The sequence below is a fragment of the Carlito syrichta genome, unplaced genomic scaffold (genome assembly GCF_000164805.1).
Source record: "Carlito syrichta isolate Samal-C Ts95f unplaced genomic scaffold, Tarsius_syrichta-2.0.1 Scaffold314346, whole genome shotgun sequence".
NCBI lineage: Eukaryota > Metazoa > Chordata > Mammalia > Primates > Tarsiidae > Carlito > Carlito syrichta.
The window spans coordinates 253,281-275,517 of NW_007258442.1; the positions used below are offsets into that span (position 1 = coordinate 253,281).

A 22,237-nucleotide genomic window follows, 5' to 3' on the forward strand; every position below is an offset into this window, starting at 1 on the left:
TTTTGAGTTGGAGTCTCACTCTGTCTGCCAGACTGGAGTGCGGTGGCCGCTCTCGCCCACCGCAGCCTCGACCTGCTGGTCTCCGGCCATCTTCCACCGCAGCCTTCCAAGTAGCCAGAATTCCAGGCATGCGCTACCAAGCCCGGCTGATTTTTTGATTTATTGTAGAGATGAGGTCTTGCTGCCCTGGCGGGTCTCGAACCCGTGGGCTCAGGCAATCCACTCACCTCAGCCTCCCAAAGCACGGGATTACAGGCTGAGCCACCGAGTCCAGATTTTTTAAAGTTTTTTAAAATATAAAGGCAGATGCAGATTTTCATGCAACATATTTTTCTAGCCTGCCTTCAGTATGTGTAGAGACAACAAAAGCTATCATACATGATAACTTTGCTACAACTGCTTTGGCTGTGGAGGTTGGTATACTTTAGCAGACATCTTTAAAAAGACCGATAATGATAGGGAAGATTCATAATCAATATCTTGAGCATTTACAAAAGACCTGGAATATCATCTGATGTTTTTTCAGTGGGTTATATATTGGTGAAAGGAGAAGTCACACAAACACAAGCAGAGAGTACAGTGGAGGTGGCTGGAAAATCATTTGTTGGAAAGTGGGGCCGAGATGGATCTGCTCCTTCCTAACTAGTCATATGTCCCCCATGCCAGGAAGACCTTTACTGCTATCTATATTTTCAATTTCAGAGAATTTTTGCAAACATCAGATTCTTCTGGTTCAAAAAACAAATACTGGAAAGATTAGACACCTGGAGAGCAAAAAGGAACAATATTTTCCTTCTGAACCCTTTATGTAGAATTCTGAAATACAAAAAGTGTACAAAATTCATGTGGTGGCAAAACTTCACCTGAAATGTTGTAAGACTATTTATGTTGGCCTATTACATATAAAGTTAATCTTAATATTTTAATTATAGAGATATTGCTTTCGAAATTATAAAATACCCAGGTTTCACTGGTGGTATTATCTACCATACAACATATAATACAGTATTCGCCTTCTAAAACCTAAATAATTATGAATTGATACATATATTTGTCTCAGTGGTTTCAGACTTACTTTTGCTTCCATTTTTCCAGTGTACTGAAAATCTTTTCATGCAACCAGTGGAAAGTTTACTAGGAACTAAGAAAAGATCATTTTTAATATTCTTTTTACCATATTAAAGTACCAACATCACTTACCAGGGGGACCAAAAAAACATGGAATTTATTTATAAAAAATGGTGGATTTATTTATAATTACACATTTATACAGTTGTATATATGTTTAAACTTCAGTCATCTTCAAAGTACTCTCTGTTTGATACAGTACATCTATTGAGATGTTTTTCCACTGTGCAAAACAGTTGTGAACTCATTAGTTTTGATGCTTTTTAGTGCTGCTTCTGTTTTTTGTTTCACTTCTTCCACATCCGCAAAATGTTTCCCTTTGAGGATGTTCTTTCATCCGGAGGCACAAACAAAAAAGTTGCTCAGGGTGAGATCAGATGAACAGGCAGGGTGGGGCACAGGGATTATGCCCTTTTGGGTCAAAAAATGCTGAACACTCAGCGCAGCATGTCATGGTGTCATGGTGGAAGAACAAGTCACCTGTTTTTTTCTTGCTCAGAACGTGGCACAACCTTCTCAAAACTTCCAGATAAAAAGTTTGGGGGACTGTTTCATTTGGACGAACAAATTCCAAGTATATCATGAGGGGCTTGCCCTCCAGAAGATAATTCTGGTTTTGCGGGGGTCCCTCCTCGTATAGTGTATGTGATAAATTTGTGGAATAAGTTACTTGGATTTTTGACTACTTTCATAGTCAATAAATCCTGTAACATTCACAAATATACATAGTGGAATGACCATTGACTGTTCACCTACCAATCAGGAACTCTTTACTATTTAAAATAGAAAGTAACATTTTAACTATGTTATTAAAATAAAAATTTATCTTTTAAAAAATCTCATTAATAAAATGATTTTAATAAACTTTAGGAGTGGTTTAAAATTCTCAGTATTCTCTGCTGTTATTCTCTCAAACTATACTTATTCCACTGTGCCATATGTTAGGCAAGGATCCTGAGATAAATAGTTTTAAGGCGCCCACAATCAAACATTTATTCTTCATTTCTTATATTTGTAATAATAGTTAGAAAATACTACTTCAATACTAATACTAGATAATGAATTAAACTTCAGTTATATTTACATCAAATAATATAATTTAAAATTTTCTTCTACTTATTTAAAAATGATAGAATGGTATTCGTTAGAATTGAAAAGCAATACCTGTACAATGACCATTTGCATACCTAATCCTGGATTGTACCCTACATCTTTAAAATAATTTTTTTTAAGGTAACAAAAAATTGAAAAGCAAAATAGCATGATTTTTATTTATAACCTCTAAACACTTTGTTGCCATGCATACATTGGGAAGATCAAGTTTTTAGATTCTGTAGCCAAAATGAAACCCTAGACTATTTCTATCAACTTAATTGTGTTTATATGTAGGACAAAAAATATCTTGCTATAAGATTTAAAATTAGGCCAGGCATGGTGGCTCAAATCCCAGCACTCTGGGAGGCCGAGGCAAACGATTGCCTGAGCCCAGGGGTTTGAGACCAACTTGGTGAGACCACGTCTTTACAATAAATCAAAAAATTAGTCAGGCATGGTAGTGTGCGCCTGTAGTTCCAGCTACTTGGAAGGCTGAGGCGGAAGGATCGCCTGAGTCCAATAAGTCAAGGCCGCGGTGGCCGTGAACGTGCCACTGCACTCTAGCCTGGGCGACAGACTGAGACTCCCACTCAAAAAAAAATCTAAAATTAAAAATAATGGCATAAATATTAATATCATTACTATCACTCATTGTTATTGAATGTCAACTATTATGGCAAATATTCTTTTATGAATGCAGTAGCTTTATAAGGTACTATCAATTATTTTTTTATACTAGCACCACTTTTTTCTATCAAACTTAGGAAGAAAATTCAACAAAACAAAAACAATCTAGCAAGAGTAAATCTTTGGTAAATTTGAAAAATAATATCGTTTATCCAATTTTATTCAAAAGAAATAAAGACATAGTTAACAAGTGTTATGTGGGTACATGTCATATTTTGTCCCTGTTTCTGATTGTTTCATTATGTATTGTTTAGTCATTGTTTAAACTGTATTTTGTGTGTTTTTTTCCCCTCCCTTTGTGTTAGTCTCAAAAAATAGCATCACAAGCAAGTATTTTCTGTTTGTCTCCCTTTCCTCAAGTGGCATAATATATTAATTCAAAGCTATTAAAGGAAAAGAATGTCAAAGATTGAATTCAATATTTCAGATTCTAAAATGAAATAAATTATAATCAAACGCTTATAAAAATGGCTTCTTTTCCAGTAGAATCACAAATTAATTTTATTTGTTCATCTTCGAGTCTTGTTTATGTATTAATCCCATTTGGAGTATTTTGGATTATCAGTATACTGAATATATCAGTACTTTAGCTAGCATTAAGAAACTAATGGACATAACACATGTATCTAATGTTTCAGTTATTTTGTTTAGTTTCTTAAGTTATTTGTACAGAAATAGTTGTGTTTAATAATTAACAGATGTTCAACTTTTAAAATTTCAAGGCTAATATAAACTGAATTTAAGGCACAAATTGATGTTCTAGAGAAAATATTTGGATGAAAAGCCCCCTCTGGACCTTATTTCAGATATTTTCCATTATTAAGATTAAATTATAAGGTGTATTTATGATTTAAAATTTTGTACTAATTAAAGTTAATAATGAAAGATATTTCAAGATATCGTGTGTTTAATAGTGATTTAAAAGCCAGTTTTCTTTTGTTTTTCAAATGTTTGAGTTAAACAGATCCTTCAACTACTACACAGGTAAACCCTTATGTATTTCTAGTGTATACCCGAATTAGACATAAAAGTTAATAAATTTCAGACTGGTATATTTCAGAAGCTGTTCTTCTTAATAAAGGTGCATGAGAATATTTTCAAGAACATACTTGTAGTGAAACTTAAGTACTTAAGATCTACTCTCTTAACAAATTTCTAGTATACTATACATTATTAATTGTAATCATCATGCTTTTCACTAGGTCTCTAGAGCTTACTTATTTTATAACTGAAAATTCATATCCTTGACCAGCATCTTCCTGTCTACCCCGTCCCCTGACCTCTTGTAACCACCCTCCTACTCTTTTTCTGTGGGTTGACTTTTTTTTTAATGAACATGGATAACATTATGCTAAGTGAAATTAAACCACTATGCTTATAGTTTTTTGCTCTTTTTAGTCACATCACCTTGAAATACTCATTGCTTCTTGTGGTTTCAACAGTTATCCTTGATGTGTGGCAAATTTATTTTCAGCCCTAGCTGTTCTAATTCTTTAACATGAAAAAAACAAATACGTCATCATTATCTCTCCTTTTTATCATTTATCAGAATTACAGATATTTATTGCATAACAATAGGCACCAACTGCACCCATCTAAAGATTTGGAATGTATTAGTAAATAAAAAATTTTTCTGAAAGTTGATCTTAAAACTTTATGCCTGTTTTTAGCTTTAATTACCTCTTTGTGGGTTTTATATATCAAAACTCTTCTTTATAATATATTGCATAGTGTAGCTAGATTAATGATCATTTTTGTTTGCTCACATGATGAAGAATCTCTAGTATATGTTTGACGCCTACTATTTGAAGTCAAATTTCTTCTTGCTGAGTTTAAGCTACTCCATACTCTAGCCATTCTTTATTGATACTTCTGTCCCTATTCTGGACAAATCTTGTATCCAATTATTTTACCTTAACAAGTGAACACTGGGCTTGGAGCAACATGACCTGAGTTTTAAATCTTGGTCCTTCCTTTACTAACTGTGTGTGAACTTGAGTTAGCCTCAATATGTAGCAGAGTGAATATTAAGTAGATAACATACGAGCACTTCACAGGTTAGAAAAGCAACCTAAATGTGTGAAATGAAATGTTTAGAACTAAAGGCAAGTAATTCTGTGGCTAAGTACATAGACTAACATAGATCTTAGACATTTTTCAGTGGTGCATTGTTTTTGAGTGGATGGCACTGCCTCAGAAAATGTTCATGTCGATTCATTTAAATTTATAAATGAAATGTGTAAAGTAAGTATTCCTGGGATTTAGAGAAAGCCATATGATATTAGCCAAGCACAGATATGTTTACTAACCTCCAATGTATTCTAATTTGCACATGGGCCCCCACCACACACACACACACACACACACACACACACACACACATTTACAGACATACATCATCTGTAATTTTCTTTTACTTTCTCTTTAATAAAACTTTTACTCTTAAACCTTTGACTTACCTTATCTTAAAATTCTTTTTCTAACCTTTTCTAACTATACTGACTCTTAATCTTATTCATTTCCAAACCCATGAAATAATTTGTCACTTGCATTATTTACTTATTTTAAATTAATAAGAGTCTCACTGACACTTATTAATGAGGCTGTTTCATACATCCAATTTATTTGATTTAATTTAACTACATAGTCATGACTTTCTGTCCACTTAACATAAACTGCATAAAGATCACTCTTCCACTTAGCATTGCCATAGAAAGTAAATTAAGCCTTTAGTGATGACTCCTTGGCAAATGTCTTCTAGAGTACACAAAATGAGAACAGAATAATTATAAAGTTGATAGAGGTCCCCCAGGTCTTTATAAGGAAATCCTAATCTATAAGCAAGGGTATATTTAGATCAATAGTACTGTTTTAGGTAGATTCTTTATATAAGAATACAAATATTTGTGTTCACCAAGTCCTATGTCATTGTTTCTGTTCTTTAATTAAGACTTACATATAACAAAGAAATATTCTTCCATAGGCTCCTGTATCCAATGATTCTCAAAGGAGAAGGAGATTGTGTGTGCGTGTGCATGTGTGTGTTTAAAATGTTTTGGGCATATTGCGGGAGGTGCTGTACTCACATTAGAATTATTTCACAACTTTATGCTTAGGTCTTTTCTTCTGGACTGTAATATGCTGAAGGTAATAGAGTGATAACCCTGGGCTGCCCTATAGTGTTGGGTCTACACATACACGTACACACACATATGAGGACTCCCCAAGATGGAATTTATTTATTTAAAAAAAGTATATTTATTCTTACATGTTTAAACTTCAGTCAACCTCAAAGTACTCTTCGTTTGATGAAATACACCTATCAAGACAGTTTCTCCACTGTTTTGATGCCCTTTAGTGCTTCTGCCATTCTTTTCCACATCAGCAAAACATTTCCCTTTGTGGATTTCATCCGGGGGAAAAAAAAAACAAAAAAAGTCGCTTGGAGAGGGATCAGGTAAATAGGGAGACTGAGTCACATGGAATCATGCTGTTGTTGGTCAAAAACTGCTGAGCACTCAGCGCGGTATGGACAGTGACGTTGTCATGATGGAAGAACCAGTCACCTATTTGCCACAACTCTGTAATCTTCTGCAAATCGTGAGGCAAGCACTCAAAACTTCCAGTTAAAAACTTTGGTTGACTGTTTAATACACAGGCACAAATTCCAAGTATGCAAAAGGCCCATTCTCCAAAATATAATTCCGCTTTTTGGGGGACCCCTCCTTATATACATGTTGAAACCATTGCTTTAGTCCATATAGTCCCGTAATTCAGGTTCAAGAAAGTGGCAAATGAAAATTGCACCGTGAAGGTGACAGAACTGGCAATGAAACTATTCTGATGATGTAAACCATTTGACTGCCTTAATGGGTATATTGAATTTGTGTGTTTATGCAATGTTCTTTTTTTGTTGATTTTGTTTGTAAGTCAGTTTTGGAGTCTAAAGCTATTCAGGTGCATAATAATGCTCTTTACAAATATATAAGCATTTGTAATGTATAAATCAAAGCATATATATGCTTAACAAAATTTTGTGTAGAGAGCACATATGTTCTTAGTTTTCTGATTTATAGACATAATAAATATTTTGATTAGGTAAAACCACTTTTTAGTTTTATTTGTAAACCAAAGCTAATGATAATGAAATCAGTCATGATTTGCACCAGACTTTGGTTCTAACCCATCAGACGCTATCCTCTTGGGCCCATTACAGTCAATATCAAATAACTATTAACGGTTAAATAAATATCTTGAGACCCACAAAAATGTAGCTACATAATGAATATGAATCATAATACTGAGACCAGATAATATTTTTAAAACATATGAATTATTTTGATGAAAAAAGAGATGCTATGCCTTCAGAAAAGATAAAAATTTTTTGCTACTACACAGTGAGAGAATGTAGAAATCCTGTGATTTCATGAGAAAAACGACTAAAAAAATAGTGTTATTGGCATATGTGGAGCCATATGATATAGAAACAAGATAAGCTTAATTAAGACAGTTTCATTAAATATTTAAGAAATATTTTAACTGCCACAACTCAAGAGTTATGAGTACTTTGGAAAATGATCTTAAACCTTAACTATTAAATATTGAAAACTATTATTTTGTAAAATTCACTTCTCAGGGTCACCAGTAACCTCTATACCTTACCTGTATAAAATACTCTTATGAGAGGAAGCTGCATAACCTATATTTGAACATTCCCACCATAGGTATTGCTATGGTCTTACATAAAGTAATAACACTTTCTTAATTCTTCTCCTCAGTGTCCCTGTAACCATAGAGATTACTTATGACATGTATATTAGGTGGTAAAAAGCTATGGTAAGATCTATTTGATAATATCCATTACCCATTCCATTCCATTAAAAATCCTTCTCCCTCGGACTGCATGATAATTCATTTTTAAAAAAATATATTACCATATTCTTAAATTTTTGTTTCTCTTCCACCTACTACTTTATAACTCAGAATATTGAGATATAAAACTTGAACTTAGAGTCTTACCTCTCAACCACCCCTATCTTTTTTGTTACTGTATGCCTTGCACAAGGGCTCAATATATGTCTACTAAACTCAGTCACAGGTATCTTTCTCAACATATAGTCACCCTTTTGAATTTGCTCTAATTTACATAAACTCCATCTTTATAGAATTTTATTTGTGCCACTTCTGTCATTAACTTTGGTCCTTAACTATTATTTTACCCTTAATTCATATGTAAATATTTATGGGCTTATGCCTTGAATTTCTTTGTTGATTGCAAATTGCTAAGTGATTGAGACATGTATAGCATTATTTCTTTATTTGTTTTAGTACCTAGAACTAATGGTTCCATGTATGAATTGGATAGAGTTCTGAGGAGCATTTTGATCCCCCACAGAGGCAGTGTGGATGCCCAACCCAGAATATGGTTCAGACGAAACTGATGATGCCACATGTGCCCCAAGAAAGTTTGATGAGACTTTTTGGGGAGAACAAGGTGAGCTCCCAAGTAGGTCTAAAGATGGTTTGAGAGAGCAGCAAGGGGCAACTGGTTGGGTCTTTATTGTGGTTAGGAGCTGGGGTTGGGGTGAGATTTCCCACGCACAGGGAGTATAAACTTCCTGATAGTGCAAAAAGATGGAGCTCCCAGGCTTTCTTATCAACTAGCCCTGGTGATGGGGCAGAAAATGGTGTTGGGGATTAAAAACTGTCAGCAAGTATAAAAATTGGAATCAGACTCTACATTTCACATCGGATGCTGAAATGTACCTAGTTTCATTTAGTACAACTTAAATTTATTTAAGTAAACCATTGTGGTGCTCTATGAGGCTTGCAGTCTATAGTTGGTAAGGAAATGAAAGTTCTCTTGAAATCATTGTTCAAAAGCACAGTGTTATTTATTTTGGCTAAGTGAACTGTGTATCCTGATCACTTTCAATGATGGCCAGAACTCCAAAGGGTGTCAGGATTGTTTTGATGAGCCTCATAATGTGGTTTTAGTAAGTGTAAAGACATGTGTAACCTTGATTTTTGTTTATCTATGAGGCAAGATACCCAGAGTTCTTTACCTCACAGAAATCAACCTTGGATAAGGTAATTGTTGCTGTTGTTAGTTGGACCAGACAACCAGACCACAGGCAATGGCCCACGAGTCTCTAAAAATGTACAAAAGAGCCTATTATCATCCAAGACAACGAACTTGCTAAGATGATTTCCTGGATTTTGGCCAATTGTGCCTCTAGTCCTGTCCTTTATCAGGGATGTCTTCTTGAGCTATCAAAAGCAGCAGTTCTCCAATAAACTTCATTACATTTAATGACAATCCTCCATCCATGCATTGTTTGCCAAATTGATCCCAAGGAGTTCCCTAGGTAGCCAGGGGATCTGGGAAGGGAGTGACCTGCTCTAACACCATGGCATAGACAGGAGGCTAAGGATGTGGGGAAACCATCCCTCCTGCAGGTGAGGCATGCCAGAAGGCCTAAGTTTGGCTCTTTTCAATTGATACCATTTTCATTTTATCCAGGACGCTTGGATGGCCATGTCAAACTTGCAGGGTGTTGCTTCCATGACCCAAGGAACAATGGGCCACTAAGTGTAGAGTGTCCTGGGCTCAAGACCTCTGATTTCAGAAGAGCTCAGTATGCAGCCTACAGTTGCCACTCTAATAGTATATATCATGTAACCAAGGAGGATAGTTTCTGGTACCAGAAGTCTGTGGACAACTTGGCTGTAATGGATGATTTGAAGTCTTCAGGAGGTATAATATTAGAGGAGGCCTCTACAGTGAAGGAGACTCAGGCTGGGGGCAAAGAGCCATACAGAGGATGAGGTAGTGATAGAGGGAAACTAGTATGATTGCCTGTTGTATTGCAATTTGGAGAGATTCTAGAATCTTTTGTTTTAAAGTATCTCATTCAGTGTGGGCCAATTTGTAAATAAGAGCATAAATGAGCTTAAATAAAATTTTATATTTGTAAATGAGGAATATCTTGCCTCCAGAATATAAAAAGCCCCCCAAAATGTCAAGTTTGTCTTAAAGTTGTAGACAATGACAGGTTGATAATTGTTTTTTGATAGTGCCAGGGATAGAGCAGTCCTTAACTAATCAAATAATGCCCAGTAAGTTTACTAAGTTAGGGAAACAATACATTTTTAGGAGACAATGGTTCATTCCTTTTTGTGAGCTCCTTTTTGAATATTTGTACATTCTGAATGAATTGAGTGTGTCAAATTAATCTACTTGGAGGAAGATAGCATCAATGTAATGTTATACCTGTATTCCCAGAGAAAGTTAGATGTAGTAAAGAGTTTGCCTGCAGAGAGATTGTGTGTGACTGCAGGACTGTTTCAGTAACCTATGTGTAGCCAGGTAAAGGACATGGGATTTCTTCAAAGGTAAAAGAAAACTTTAGCTGAGTGACTGTCAGAATAGACACTTAATAACATATTAGTCAAATCTGTGACTGCAGAATATTTACAAGTTGCTGATTGAATGGAGTCAGTAATCTTGTTGAGTTATGGTGATGTTAATATGTGGAACCATAACATTAAGAGGGTAATCTACTGTATATAGGGTTCCATTCGTTCTTTCCATGTTTAAGAATAGGACGAATTCTGTTATTTATTTATTTTTTGACAGCAGAATTTATTGAGAGGCAGAAAAACTCCCACAGTGGGAGGGGGCCTGAAGGGGTTGCCCCAAATTCTGTTATTAAACTGAAAAACAGTGGTGATTATCACTCCTTCTCCAAATTACTCTTAGGTAGTGGGTTTCAATTCCTGAAGGACCTGTTTCAATCCTTGAAGTCCCTATTAAGTGTTTGTGTTAGACAGACAGAAGGTCTGTGTGTTACTATTTTGGTCAACTGGTTTTAAGAGCTAAAGATTTGATTTGATTTCATGTAATTTAATTTATTATGAATTGCATCAGTGCACTATGCCTACTGTGGGATGGTTTAGGCCAACGGGTATTATGACCATGAAAAATTTAGCAGAAAATAGTTCTGATGGTTAAGAAGAAGTATGTCTACTTGTCCATTGATTTATATTCAATAACTTCTCCCTACAAGTATATAGGGGGCACCTTAATGGTAGTTCAATTGCCACACTTAGGGTACTTTGTTGAAATTAGTAGTGTTTACAATAAAAGCTATCATTTTAGCTCCAACATCAAATAAGGCCCTGAAGGTTTGCCAACTGGTACATCTAAGGAAATGTTAAAGTTAATTTAGAACTTTCTATCATTTTGTTTTAATAAATTATTTTAGTAAACTAATCATTGTCAACTGGAACAAATTATAGACCTTTGTTTGAGTTTTTTGTTTTCACCTGTATACCTAGTTTTCTGTTTTCATCCTGTATCCAGTTTTTTTGTTGTTGCTATTGGGATCTTCCTTATCCTGCTCATGTTTATAAGCCTCCTTCTCCAGAGTCTAAAGTCAATGTCATCAGGGTTATGGGCCCCCGCTGATGGCAATAAGTAGCTTTATCTAATAGATATTAGGCTTAAGTTCCCTAGTGTTTGAATTAATCTCTTGGCTATTTCACAGGGGCCTGTCTTTGTTTTCCCTTGTTATCTTGGAGATCGAGATCTTTGATGTTACAGAGACATAAGTATTTTGTGCAGGACAAAGGACCTATCTTTTTAGGACTCTGAACCTAAGCATTCTACATGGTAACCGTTCTTCCTCCACAAGAGTAAATACCCAGTGGACCTGTACAATGCAGTGTATCAGTTTTTCCCTGGAAAACTATAGAATAGGGGGCTGATGCTTGGCAGAAACATACATCCAGTGGTAACACAATAGGAATTAGTCCCCAGAACCTAGTGTCAGTTACTTTTTTTTTTCCACTGGTTCCTGGACACATGGTTCAATATGAGACACAAAGTTAGGCCTAGGCTGAGACACATGATGCATGGCCATTCCCAAACTTCTATTCTAAGTAAAAATTATTAAAACTTCCAGTTGCTCAGATTGCTTAAATCTGAACAGAAGCTTGGGAAAACTCAGCAAATGTGTCATAAAGTTGTACAGCTCAGTGTATAAGCTTGTCAGTAGGCAGAAACATAGCTCAAAAAGCATGTGTGTCTGTAGGCAGCAAAGCCAGTTAAGGCAAGCATGAGATGAAAACCCCTTAGTGGTGATGGTCATTGTCAAGACTACCCTTAATAGAAGTGATATACTCCACCACCACCCCAAGTCTGGTTCAGGTGATGAGACTGATGATTCCATACTTGCACCAAGAGGGTGTGGAAAAGGGCTATAACTCACACAATGAGACTTTCTGTGAAAAGTGGGGCAGTCTCCCAACCAGGTCAAAAATGCCTTAAAAGAACAGGGAAGAGAAACTGGCTTGGTTTTTTTTTAATTGTGATTAACGGTTGGGGCTGGAGCGAGGGTTCCTAGACATAGGCTGGGACTTACATGGTTTGAGCAGGGAGCACTCAACTTTCTTATCAGTTTGCCCATTAATGGAGCAGATGAGAAAGAAAGTGTCAGGGCTTGCTATCAGGAGTCAAACATCCAAAATGGAGTCATACCATTTATTACACAAAGAATACAGTAACTGAATGAATTAATATCTTGAGCTGTTAGGAAACACTTAAATTTCTAAATAAGTAGTAAAATTCAAAAACTAATGTATTTACCATCTGTCATCTACATATTTATGAATTACTTTATCAAAACTCTTCTGTAATAAGACAAACCAGCCGGGCTCGGTGGCTCAGCCTGTAATCCCGCGCCTTTGGGAGGCTGAGGTGAGTGGATTGCCTGCGCCCGCGGGTTCGAGACCCGCCTGGGCAGCGAGACCTCATCTCTACAATAAATAAAAAAATTAGCCGGGCATGGTAGCTCGCGCCTGTAGTTCCAGCTACTCGGAAGGCTGAGGTGGAAGGATCGCCGGAGCCCAGCAGGTCGAGGCTGCGGTGGCCGGGAGCAGCCACTGCACTCCAGTCTGGGCGACAGAGTGACACTCGAACTCAAAAAAAAAAAATAAGACAAGCCAATAAAAACAAAGTCCCCTCTCAGTTTGTTCGTATGACCATAGATAAATTAAGTCTTAAGGGCAGACAGCCACCATGTAGTTAGCAGATAACATAATATTGGTATTCAGTATCTTAGAGCAGGAACAAAAACGTATGTTTTTCCTGGGCTTAAAGCAGTAGAAAAAGCATTAAGAAATTGAAGCCTTGTAAGACAATTGTTTCTGAATGACAGCTATGAAAATTCAGGAAAAAATTCACCACTAGGATGAGAAAGAATGCTAAGGCAATAAATTAGCTAGGTTTCAAATTCCATAGAGACAAAAGCATAAGTAGAAAGTACAGATTTAATTAAATAGACACAGAAGGAGAGATCAAGAAAACTGATCACAAAAGATGTGTGAATGTGTACATTTGGAAAACAATTGTAAAAATGGAGATGCAACTAACTAGAAATGCTAAAGCAACCACATTTGATTTTCTTTTAGAGGTAGTAACCAACAAGTAGGTAAGTAGATATGAGAGAGAGAGAGTAAGAGACAGAGAAGAAGGTGATCTGTTAGACAGTAGTGGAAAACTACTAACGGCATGACTTTGTGGATTACTTAATATTATCTGTTATTAGAGAAATTGAAATTTTTTTGTTTGGACTTAAACATAAATTTTGACTTTTGAAGTTATAGAATTGGAATGGTGAGTTAATGCAGGCTCTATCTACTATAAGTAAATCTTACATCTATAGAATTATATTTGTGTGTATGTGTGTGTGTTTGTGTGTGTGTGTGTGTGTGTGTGTGTGTATGTGCCACACAGAGATACCTAAGAGACTACACAGGTGAAATAACTCATTTTTAGACATAAAAAGTAGACAAAAATTAAATAATTTTCATTATTCCTCCAAATTATTGATTGTAAAGTGTTATTACTTGAACCTGAATTTCTTTAATATTTGGCTTTAGGATATATTTTTGAGTTTGATTACCAGATTCTCATAAATGTTGTGTTTTCTTGTCATGAAAGCCAGGGTCAGTGTTATTATCACTATTTTACAAGACTCTTAGTGATTTGCTTGGGGTCATAAGACATTCTCCTGATGTGGTTGAAAATACAGCTTATTTGTTTCCAAATTCAGCTTTTTTTTAGGCTATTAGATTGCTTATTCTGTAATTATCTCTGTGATTCTGAAAATAAGTTGAAAATACACTGAAATACAATATTACTTACTATCTTTTATCTCTGCTTAGATCACAAACTACACGTACATATTAAATTGAGCCTTTGGAAATTGGTGAAGTATCTTTTTTTAGATTTTCTTAAATATAAAGAAGTTTCTAGTAGACCCAGGATCACTACATGTATCGGACATATGTATTTAAATTTAGATGATCTCACAAGTATTCGTAACATTTAACCTTTCTTTAATGTAAAACATTACACATTACATAGGAATTCTCTTATAAACTGTTAAACTAATGCATCTTCAATGATTTCATTTTCTTTTTTTTTTTTTAGCAACAATTCCAAATGTCTTTAATCATAAATTAGCACAGTTTAGAGTATTATGAAACCTATAAAACCATTCTTAAAGGAGTAATGAATCCAGATTTCAAGCACTCACTTTCAAACTACTGGGTGAATTGATTTATTTTAAAATGCTACTTTGTTTTATAGATTGCTTAATAACCTATTACATGGATAATTGTTCAATAAAAAATTGAGAAGAAATTGAACTCAGTCATTTGGGTGTCTGTGTTGATTGAGGAAAAGAGTGTTTGATATATTTGGTGAATCTGACACTTTCTACCTTTCTGAAAACAATAATATAAGCAAGCTATTTTAGGCATAAGAAACACTTTCTCGTGTATTACATGTTCAATTCTTATTATTGTAGAGATATTTTAGCCTTTTCAATCGAATTGAATTTTATCAGTATTTTAGAAGTAATATGTTTTAGAAAAATGATACTTTTAACTTGTTTGCAAATTGTTGGATTAGCTGCATGAATTTTTCATTCTTTTGTTTATAAATATTCTCAGAAGCATTTCATATGAAAGACTCAAATATCTTTTTTCATTCTCACCTACATTAGTATTAAATTCTGATTTTTCAATTTGTGATTATAGTAGACCTCTGACAAAATTACTAAAAAGTCAGAGTCCTCTACTTATTCAAAGAAGCAGAATAAGTTGTAGAAACAGTGCAGTATAAAAAGCATTCACTTTCATTTTAAAATTTGTTCTCTTTAGGTACATCACACTTTAACCAAGGAATACTTACCCTCAAGAATTTGTTTTTAGCATCTTGATTTCTTTGGAAATATAGTGACAGAGAAAATTGCACCAAAAATATTAGTGATTGCCTCTCTTTTTCATACTCATTTTTTAATTTTTACATACTCCTTATAATTACTTCTTTTCATTTCCTTTTACTGTCCTTTAGTACAAGTTCATAAGCCATAATATTAATATAATCAATTAAGCATTTTCTAAGACTGACATCATCTTAGGCACTTTTCATACATTATCATTTTTGCATCCTCAGAGAAGCTTGGTGGAAAAATAATAATATGATGACTTTTTCAGAGAAGAAAAGAGAAGTAATCTTAGAGAGTTTAAATTACATATCTAAAAATATAAACTGGTAAGTGGTAGAACTGTTATTTAAGCTCAGGTTTCTGTGATGATAAAATCATACCTTTAGCCACTCTATCACTCTAAAAGTTTAGGAAAGATTCTCCTATATAGATACTATTGTATGTCCCTGCAATACACTATTTCCACTAGATTATGATGCCATGTTTAAAACTTAAGAGAGTTACAAACAGAAGATGAAATGACACACAAAAGTATATTTATGAGTTGACTTATTTTTAACACACACACACAGACACACACACACACATACACATTCATATTCAAGGAATAGAATAACAAATATTTATTACCAACTTGATGAATATTGTGAATAAAAATTACCAGGATATATTAATAGTATTATTATGTGTGGAAATTTACAGCTGACAAATGTTTTCTCTATATTTTAATATTATATGAATTTATAACATTTCTGTGGGGTAGAATATGGGTATTATTATTTTCATTTTTGTTACAGTTATGCAGTCTTGTGTAGGGACAGAGCTAGGAAACATTTTGAAATAGCACTCAAATTTGTGTATATTAATACACAAAAATTTAATGTACTATTTATTATATCACACCAAAAGATTGTTAGAAGGGAATGCAAATTCCAAACATAAAGAACAATCCATGTTCTGGGTTTGGATTTTTAAAAATTAATTCCCAAATTCTTCTCATCCTTTTCTTCTTTAGTTAATGTGAAGTTTACAAAAAGATGTTATTACTAATTTTATGGAATTATTGAAAACAAAGACATAAGAATTATGGATTTTTATGTATAAATTATGATAGTTTCTTTCTTGAGGAATTCAAAACAATGTTGAATAAGGTATTGAATATTGCTTGACAAATGTATATATGCATGTTTCAGTTCATGTTGTAGATGTATACTTTAATAATGTCTGAGGAAAAGCATTCACAAAAGCAATGCTTCATCTCCTACTTGGAAGTGTTACTGACTTGGGAATTCAGCAACATGTCCAAGTTTTTTTCTTCTTGGAGGAAAGAATTCAATGAAAAGACCAAGCAACAGAGCAAAGAGAAGCTTTATTTAGGCAAGAGAAATTGTGCTCTATAAGAGGACAGAGTGGCTTAAAATGGATGGGGAGAGTCCTGACAGCTGTTGTGCAGTTATTTTTGTATTTCTTAACTTCCTTCCTTTTGGCCTACTCTCTGGTCTCTTCCCTGATTTTGCATAGTCTCCACCCAGGTTTAAGGATGTTGCATAAACAAGGCCTTCTGCCCTTGAGTGGGGCTGGTGATCAGTACAAATACTCTACTACGCCCTTGCTCCTTACTGCCACCTCAGGAAGAGCACACGTACCGCAGAAAAATTGGCAATTACAGCACCTCTGCAGCACCACGGGTCCTTCTTTGTTTTGGTCTCCCTCTTCCCAGGATATTATCAGCCACAAGTTGGCAGTTGTGATCCTGGAGCGAATGATAGTTGGGCATTTCTGAGGCATTCCTTCTTTCATGGACTCCACCGTCTGGAACCTCCTGTTTAACCCACTCATGTCTGCCTAACTGCCTGACTAGCCTCACGGAAGAGAAATGAATCCCCACCCTTCCCCTGAAAGTACTTATAAGCTATGGTTCCATGACTTGTAAGCGACATTATATGAACATAATATCTTGAGTGTTTGGTTTGGCAAGATTACTATTTATACATATTTGTAAGAAATCATAGGGAATTATGGCTAGAAAGAGGAACAGAAAAATCTCTTCAAATAAATGTAAGATTTTGATTAAACTCTGCAAACAAGTGTTTAAATATGAGTGAGCTAACATATTTTCATTGTTGCTGCTAAGTACATATAAACTACTGAATAAATATTTATTTTTTTTCCTGATGGTAGATATTACTCAGGAGTTTAAGTATTTCCTTCCATAGAAGTGTAGTTTTGGTTTATTATCAAGTGGATGAGAATAGAGTAGTTAAAATTTTATAAAGATATCCATTATTGCAAAACCATGGTATTAAAAACGTTTAATGCTTTCAACTTAAGTTCTCATAGATAAAATATGGTTTTTAAAATTTTAAATCTAATTTTTTTATCATGACAATATGAAGGTTAAATAAAGGATTTTTAATATCACTCTGATGCAGTACTGTTTTGAAACAGAGATGTGAATGAGCATTTGAATTTTTGGTTGAAGTGTGAGATAATTTCATAGCTTGCCACTGGGAACTAACTGTATGTAAGACATTGACTGAGCCTCTATAACTTAAATTCACTTTTAAAGGATTTTATTGGATCTACTTCCTGACCTTTCTTAAATTGGTAATTTAAATTCTATTTCTTTAAAAGCCAGCAATACATGCATGTTATAGCTATATTTAAAGCTTCCATCCATAGAAGGGAAACACAGTTAGCAGATTCAAGAATGCTGCTTTTGAGTACAGTTGAATTCAGGAAGTTGTTAATTTGCATGTACACATGTGCATGTTTTTAGGGAGTAAGACTTTCTGCTTTGATGGGTTTTACATTTCATATGACTTCATGGTATGAAAAGCAACAATTTTGAAAGAGTAAGCTTTTACTTATGAATGACCTGTAATCAAAGGAGAACTTACTTTAAAAATCAGATTTAGTTCTAAGAGTAAGTCAAAATAGACTTTGTGAATTTGTTCATTGTTTTTCCCTCCTATGGAGAATGGCCTGGTTTAACTTTTGGTTATGATTCTACAATCTGTTTGTGAAACAATATTTACAACATTTTTTCACATAGAATACTTAGAACAGTTTTTAGAACATGTTTTAATATTTTAATCGGAAAAGCATTTTATGTAATGAATAATGAATGCATGAGTTAAACAGTAAGTTTTGTTTGCTTTTGGGGCATAGAAGGGAATTTTATAAATTCACATTTTATAAAGTTCATTTGGTGCCATCTTTAGAAAGAGCAATAATATTTAAAACTTTAAAAAATATTAATTTCAAAAATAAAACAATTGCAATAGTTATTTAAACTAAATGTGAAATACTTGTAGTAGATTTAGAAAAGCCCATTGCATGGATTTTATTTGAATAAGGTTGTAAATATGTATTTTTTGTATATTCCAAACAACTGTATGATAGTAGTCATTTATGACAATATAACCCTTACTCATAAAAAATTGATCTGTTCATAAAAACTTGAGTTAGAGGATGCAGATATTTTATCTGATTATATAAATTCAAGAAGGTATATTTTCTAATAATATTTTTAATAATAGAAAATTAGATTCAAAACTCTTTTTTTGGATCTGATTTTGCTCTTTCTGTGGAAACTCCTGAATAGATATATAGCTATACCAAGATATTAGCAAATGAATATTATTTCAACTCCAGACCATGATTATTCCTAAAATATCTAATCAACAATATTCATTTCCTTTAAAGTCCCAAATCTCTATCAGTGTAGAAGAGTGGGAAGACACCAAAGACACTAAGGAACAAGGGCATCACCGCAGCAACCACCGTAACTCAACTTCCAGTGACCAGTCGGATCACCCCTTGCTGCGAAGAAAGAGCATGCAGTGGGCCCGAAGATTGAGCAGAAAAGGCCCCAAGCACTCTGGTAAAACAGCTGAAAAAATAACCCAGCAGCGACTGAACCTCTACAGGAGGTCAGAAAGACAAGAGCTTGCTGAACTTGTGAAAAATAGAATGAAACACTTGGGTCTTTCTACAGTGGGATATGGTATGCTCTTTAAAACTACTGTATATATGGACTTGTGATTTCTTGCCATTAGTAGTTATATAGTTGACTCTAATTTAGTAGAAAATAGCGTTTTTGTTTCACAGGTCAGTTTTTAGAAACTAGTGATACATTTCAATGATATTAAAAATAAAATAAGAAAATTTTTATGCCTTTGCTTAGTTATAAACTCATTGCATGAATTATCTCAATTTTAATTTTTACAAAAACTCTGAGCCAGGCTTTCTGTTTCCATTTGAGAGGTAAAGAAACTAAGTCAAGTAACTTGTTAACTTGTTAATTAATGCGTTAATAGCAGAGCTGATATTTACATCAAGGTCTATCTGGTTCCAAAGTCTTTCTTACACACACACACACACACACACACACACACACGCACGCACGCACGCACACGCACACACGCACACACATCACATCACATACATCTTATTCTAAGGCCTGAGGTAAAATGAATTTTGATACTCGCAAGTAACTAATATTGTACTAGCCATAGGTGAACTACAGTGTTCCCATAATTTTTTGTTAGTTTCTTGTGGTTCAGAAACAAATTCTCTAAAAGCTTTAATTTTGAAGCTCAAATTGTGCTTTAACTAATATAATGCAGATCTACTTCAATAATTCTTCGTTTTCTATATTTATCCATGATTGCGATATAGACCATGTAGACACGGCTTAAATAAGTAATGCAAATATAACTTTATAATATAATATATATATGCATTTTCATAAAAAAGAAACTTGCTCAACTCATAGGAAAACCAAATATAAATAAGATGCTTTGTTTTATATACACAACGCTGGTAAACCAGGACCTAAGATAACATCAGTATCGTGCAGGTTAAGACTAAAATGCATTCCATATTTACCTCATCTTGTTTTTTTAATTGAAGTCTCAGTGTGAGTGTTCATAGGAAGAAAGTTTAATCATTGAATTTGAGTTTAAGAGAAGTTGCCTGTGTTTCTTTAACAAGAAACCGGAAACTGAGTACTACTTGATGTTATGTAGGATCTGCTACGTGCTGTGTATACTACTCCAGGAACTATGCTAGGTGCTTATGTATATTTTAAAAATACTTCTTATATCCCTTATTAGAGAAGTGTCTGAAGGGTAAAATCCCTTCAGAACTTTGACTCTCGGAGGTTAGAGCCCTTTCTCAAGGACCTAGAGTTTAAAGTGTTTAAGTCAGCATTCCACATGAAGTTGAAGTTCATAATTATATTAAACTTACTTAAATGCAGTCCACACTCATCTGAGATTACTAATTTTAAGATAATCATATTTATTGCTTTATATTCAGAAGCAAATTAAAAGAAAAAATTTCTTATTGTAGAAATTTACTAACAGCAATCTGCTAATTTAATGACATTGAGTATGAATACATTTCTTATGGGATTATGGTTCTATATAGTATACTTTTGTTAATTATTATTCTGCTACCTTTTCTTTTAATAAAAAGTTCTAGTAACTGATTTCTTATCTAGATTTCAATTGTTTTTCATAAACATTACAAACCCGGGCTGGTTCTGTAAGCAGTGTGGCAAATAAGTTTGACTCCTAGAAATTAAAAAATGCATAAGCTGACTGCATGGGAGAAGCACCAGAACACATATTATGTTTTTGCTAATGAAACCTCTATCAGATACCTTGCATTTAGTTATACTTTATGGCTTATTTGAGTATTTAATTTTCACCCTCTTACATAAAGAAAAATCAGATTCTGTCTACTTTTTTCCCTCATTCTTTTCTTGCAGTCTCTCCATAATATCTGTGTATCTACCTGCCTATCCATCAATGCTTTCTAAAGCATATATTGAACACCTTTAATAACACAGTGATTATGAAAACAGGGTGTAAAATCTAACACACTTTGAGATTTTGGACTTCTTCACTTATTTCTAACTGACAAAAATTCATTCATTTAACAGATATTATTGGGCTACCCTCTCAATGCCAGGCACTATTCTAGACACTGAGTATAGAGCAATGAACTATTCAGACAATACCTCTGCATTTATAGAACTCAAATTCTTGTGTCACCTTATAGATATGTTGAATTACTTGACCTCTCTGAGGATATTTTCTTATCTGTGAAAATAAAATAATACCCATTTCATAGGTTTATTGTGAGGAAAAAATTGGATAAAGAATAATAAGGTGCTTAGACCAGAACTGTCAATTAGCCACAAATATATTGCACATCTGTTTGAATACTGTATGCATATCTATTTATACATACAAATGTAAGATATTTTCCTTGTTAAACAACCAACAAATTTTGCCTCTTTGGGGGCAGTGTTATCTCCATTGAGGATGAAGGCTTCGAAGCAAGTGTTATTTGCATGCTGACTGATTTAACTACAAGTCATAATTTTTTTTCCTAAGTAGACCTGGCTGTTCTGAAAGAATTAAACAGAATTAAAAGTACTTACTTTGATTTACTTGGTATGGGATATAAAAGGGAGAGAAAATGAAGTGTCAAAGATGACTCTTGAGAACTGTAGTTTGAGCAACCGAGGGCATGCTGGTGGCACTTATTAAGTTTCGAAGAGGAAGACAGGTATTTTGGGGTAAAGGTTATTTAATTTGAGTGTCTGAAGACTTCTAACAGATGAAGTTCTGTATGAGACTGAATTTCTTCTGTATGATGCTCAAGAAAAAGAAATGAGATATGTATGTAAGATTGAGAGTCATTATCATAGATAAATTTAATTAAAGCCATAGGAGTACATGAAATAGCCTTCACATGAAAGACTACAAGAGAATTCTCAAACACCACATTTCTGAAATGTTTAAGGAAGAAGCATTACAAAAATAAAACAAGATGACAACAACAAAATAAACAGGCTGAAGTGTTAAGAACTGAACTACCCAAAAGATGTACCACAGCACAATAGGATGCTGTCAGTTGGTTACTTTTTTTATTGAAGCATTGATCCTTTATACCTCCAGAAAGTATGGGGCCTAGGGTGGTCAGAGCCACCCTTCAAGCGGGTTACCTTT

At 34.2% G+C, this 22,237-nt stretch overlaps 1 protein-coding gene across 3 annotated transcripts in view; it reads left to right on the forward strand.

Moving 5' to 3' along the window:
• KCNT2 (potassium sodium-activated channel subfamily T member 2) overlaps window positions 1-22,237 on the forward strand; it is a 296,411-nt gene that overhangs the window by 247,453 nt on the left and 26,721 nt on the right. For 2 of the 3 annotated variants that reach the window (XM_008071505.2, XM_021719277.1), the window contains one exon: window positions 18,918-19,218. In XM_008071505.2, the coding sequence (XP_008069696.2) occupies window positions 18,918-19,218 (301 nt within the window). Of the gene's footprint in view, window positions 1-8,305; window positions 8,405-18,917; window positions 19,219-22,237 lie in introns of all 3 variants that reach the window. The other variant, XM_021719278.1, reaches the window with a different exon arrangement.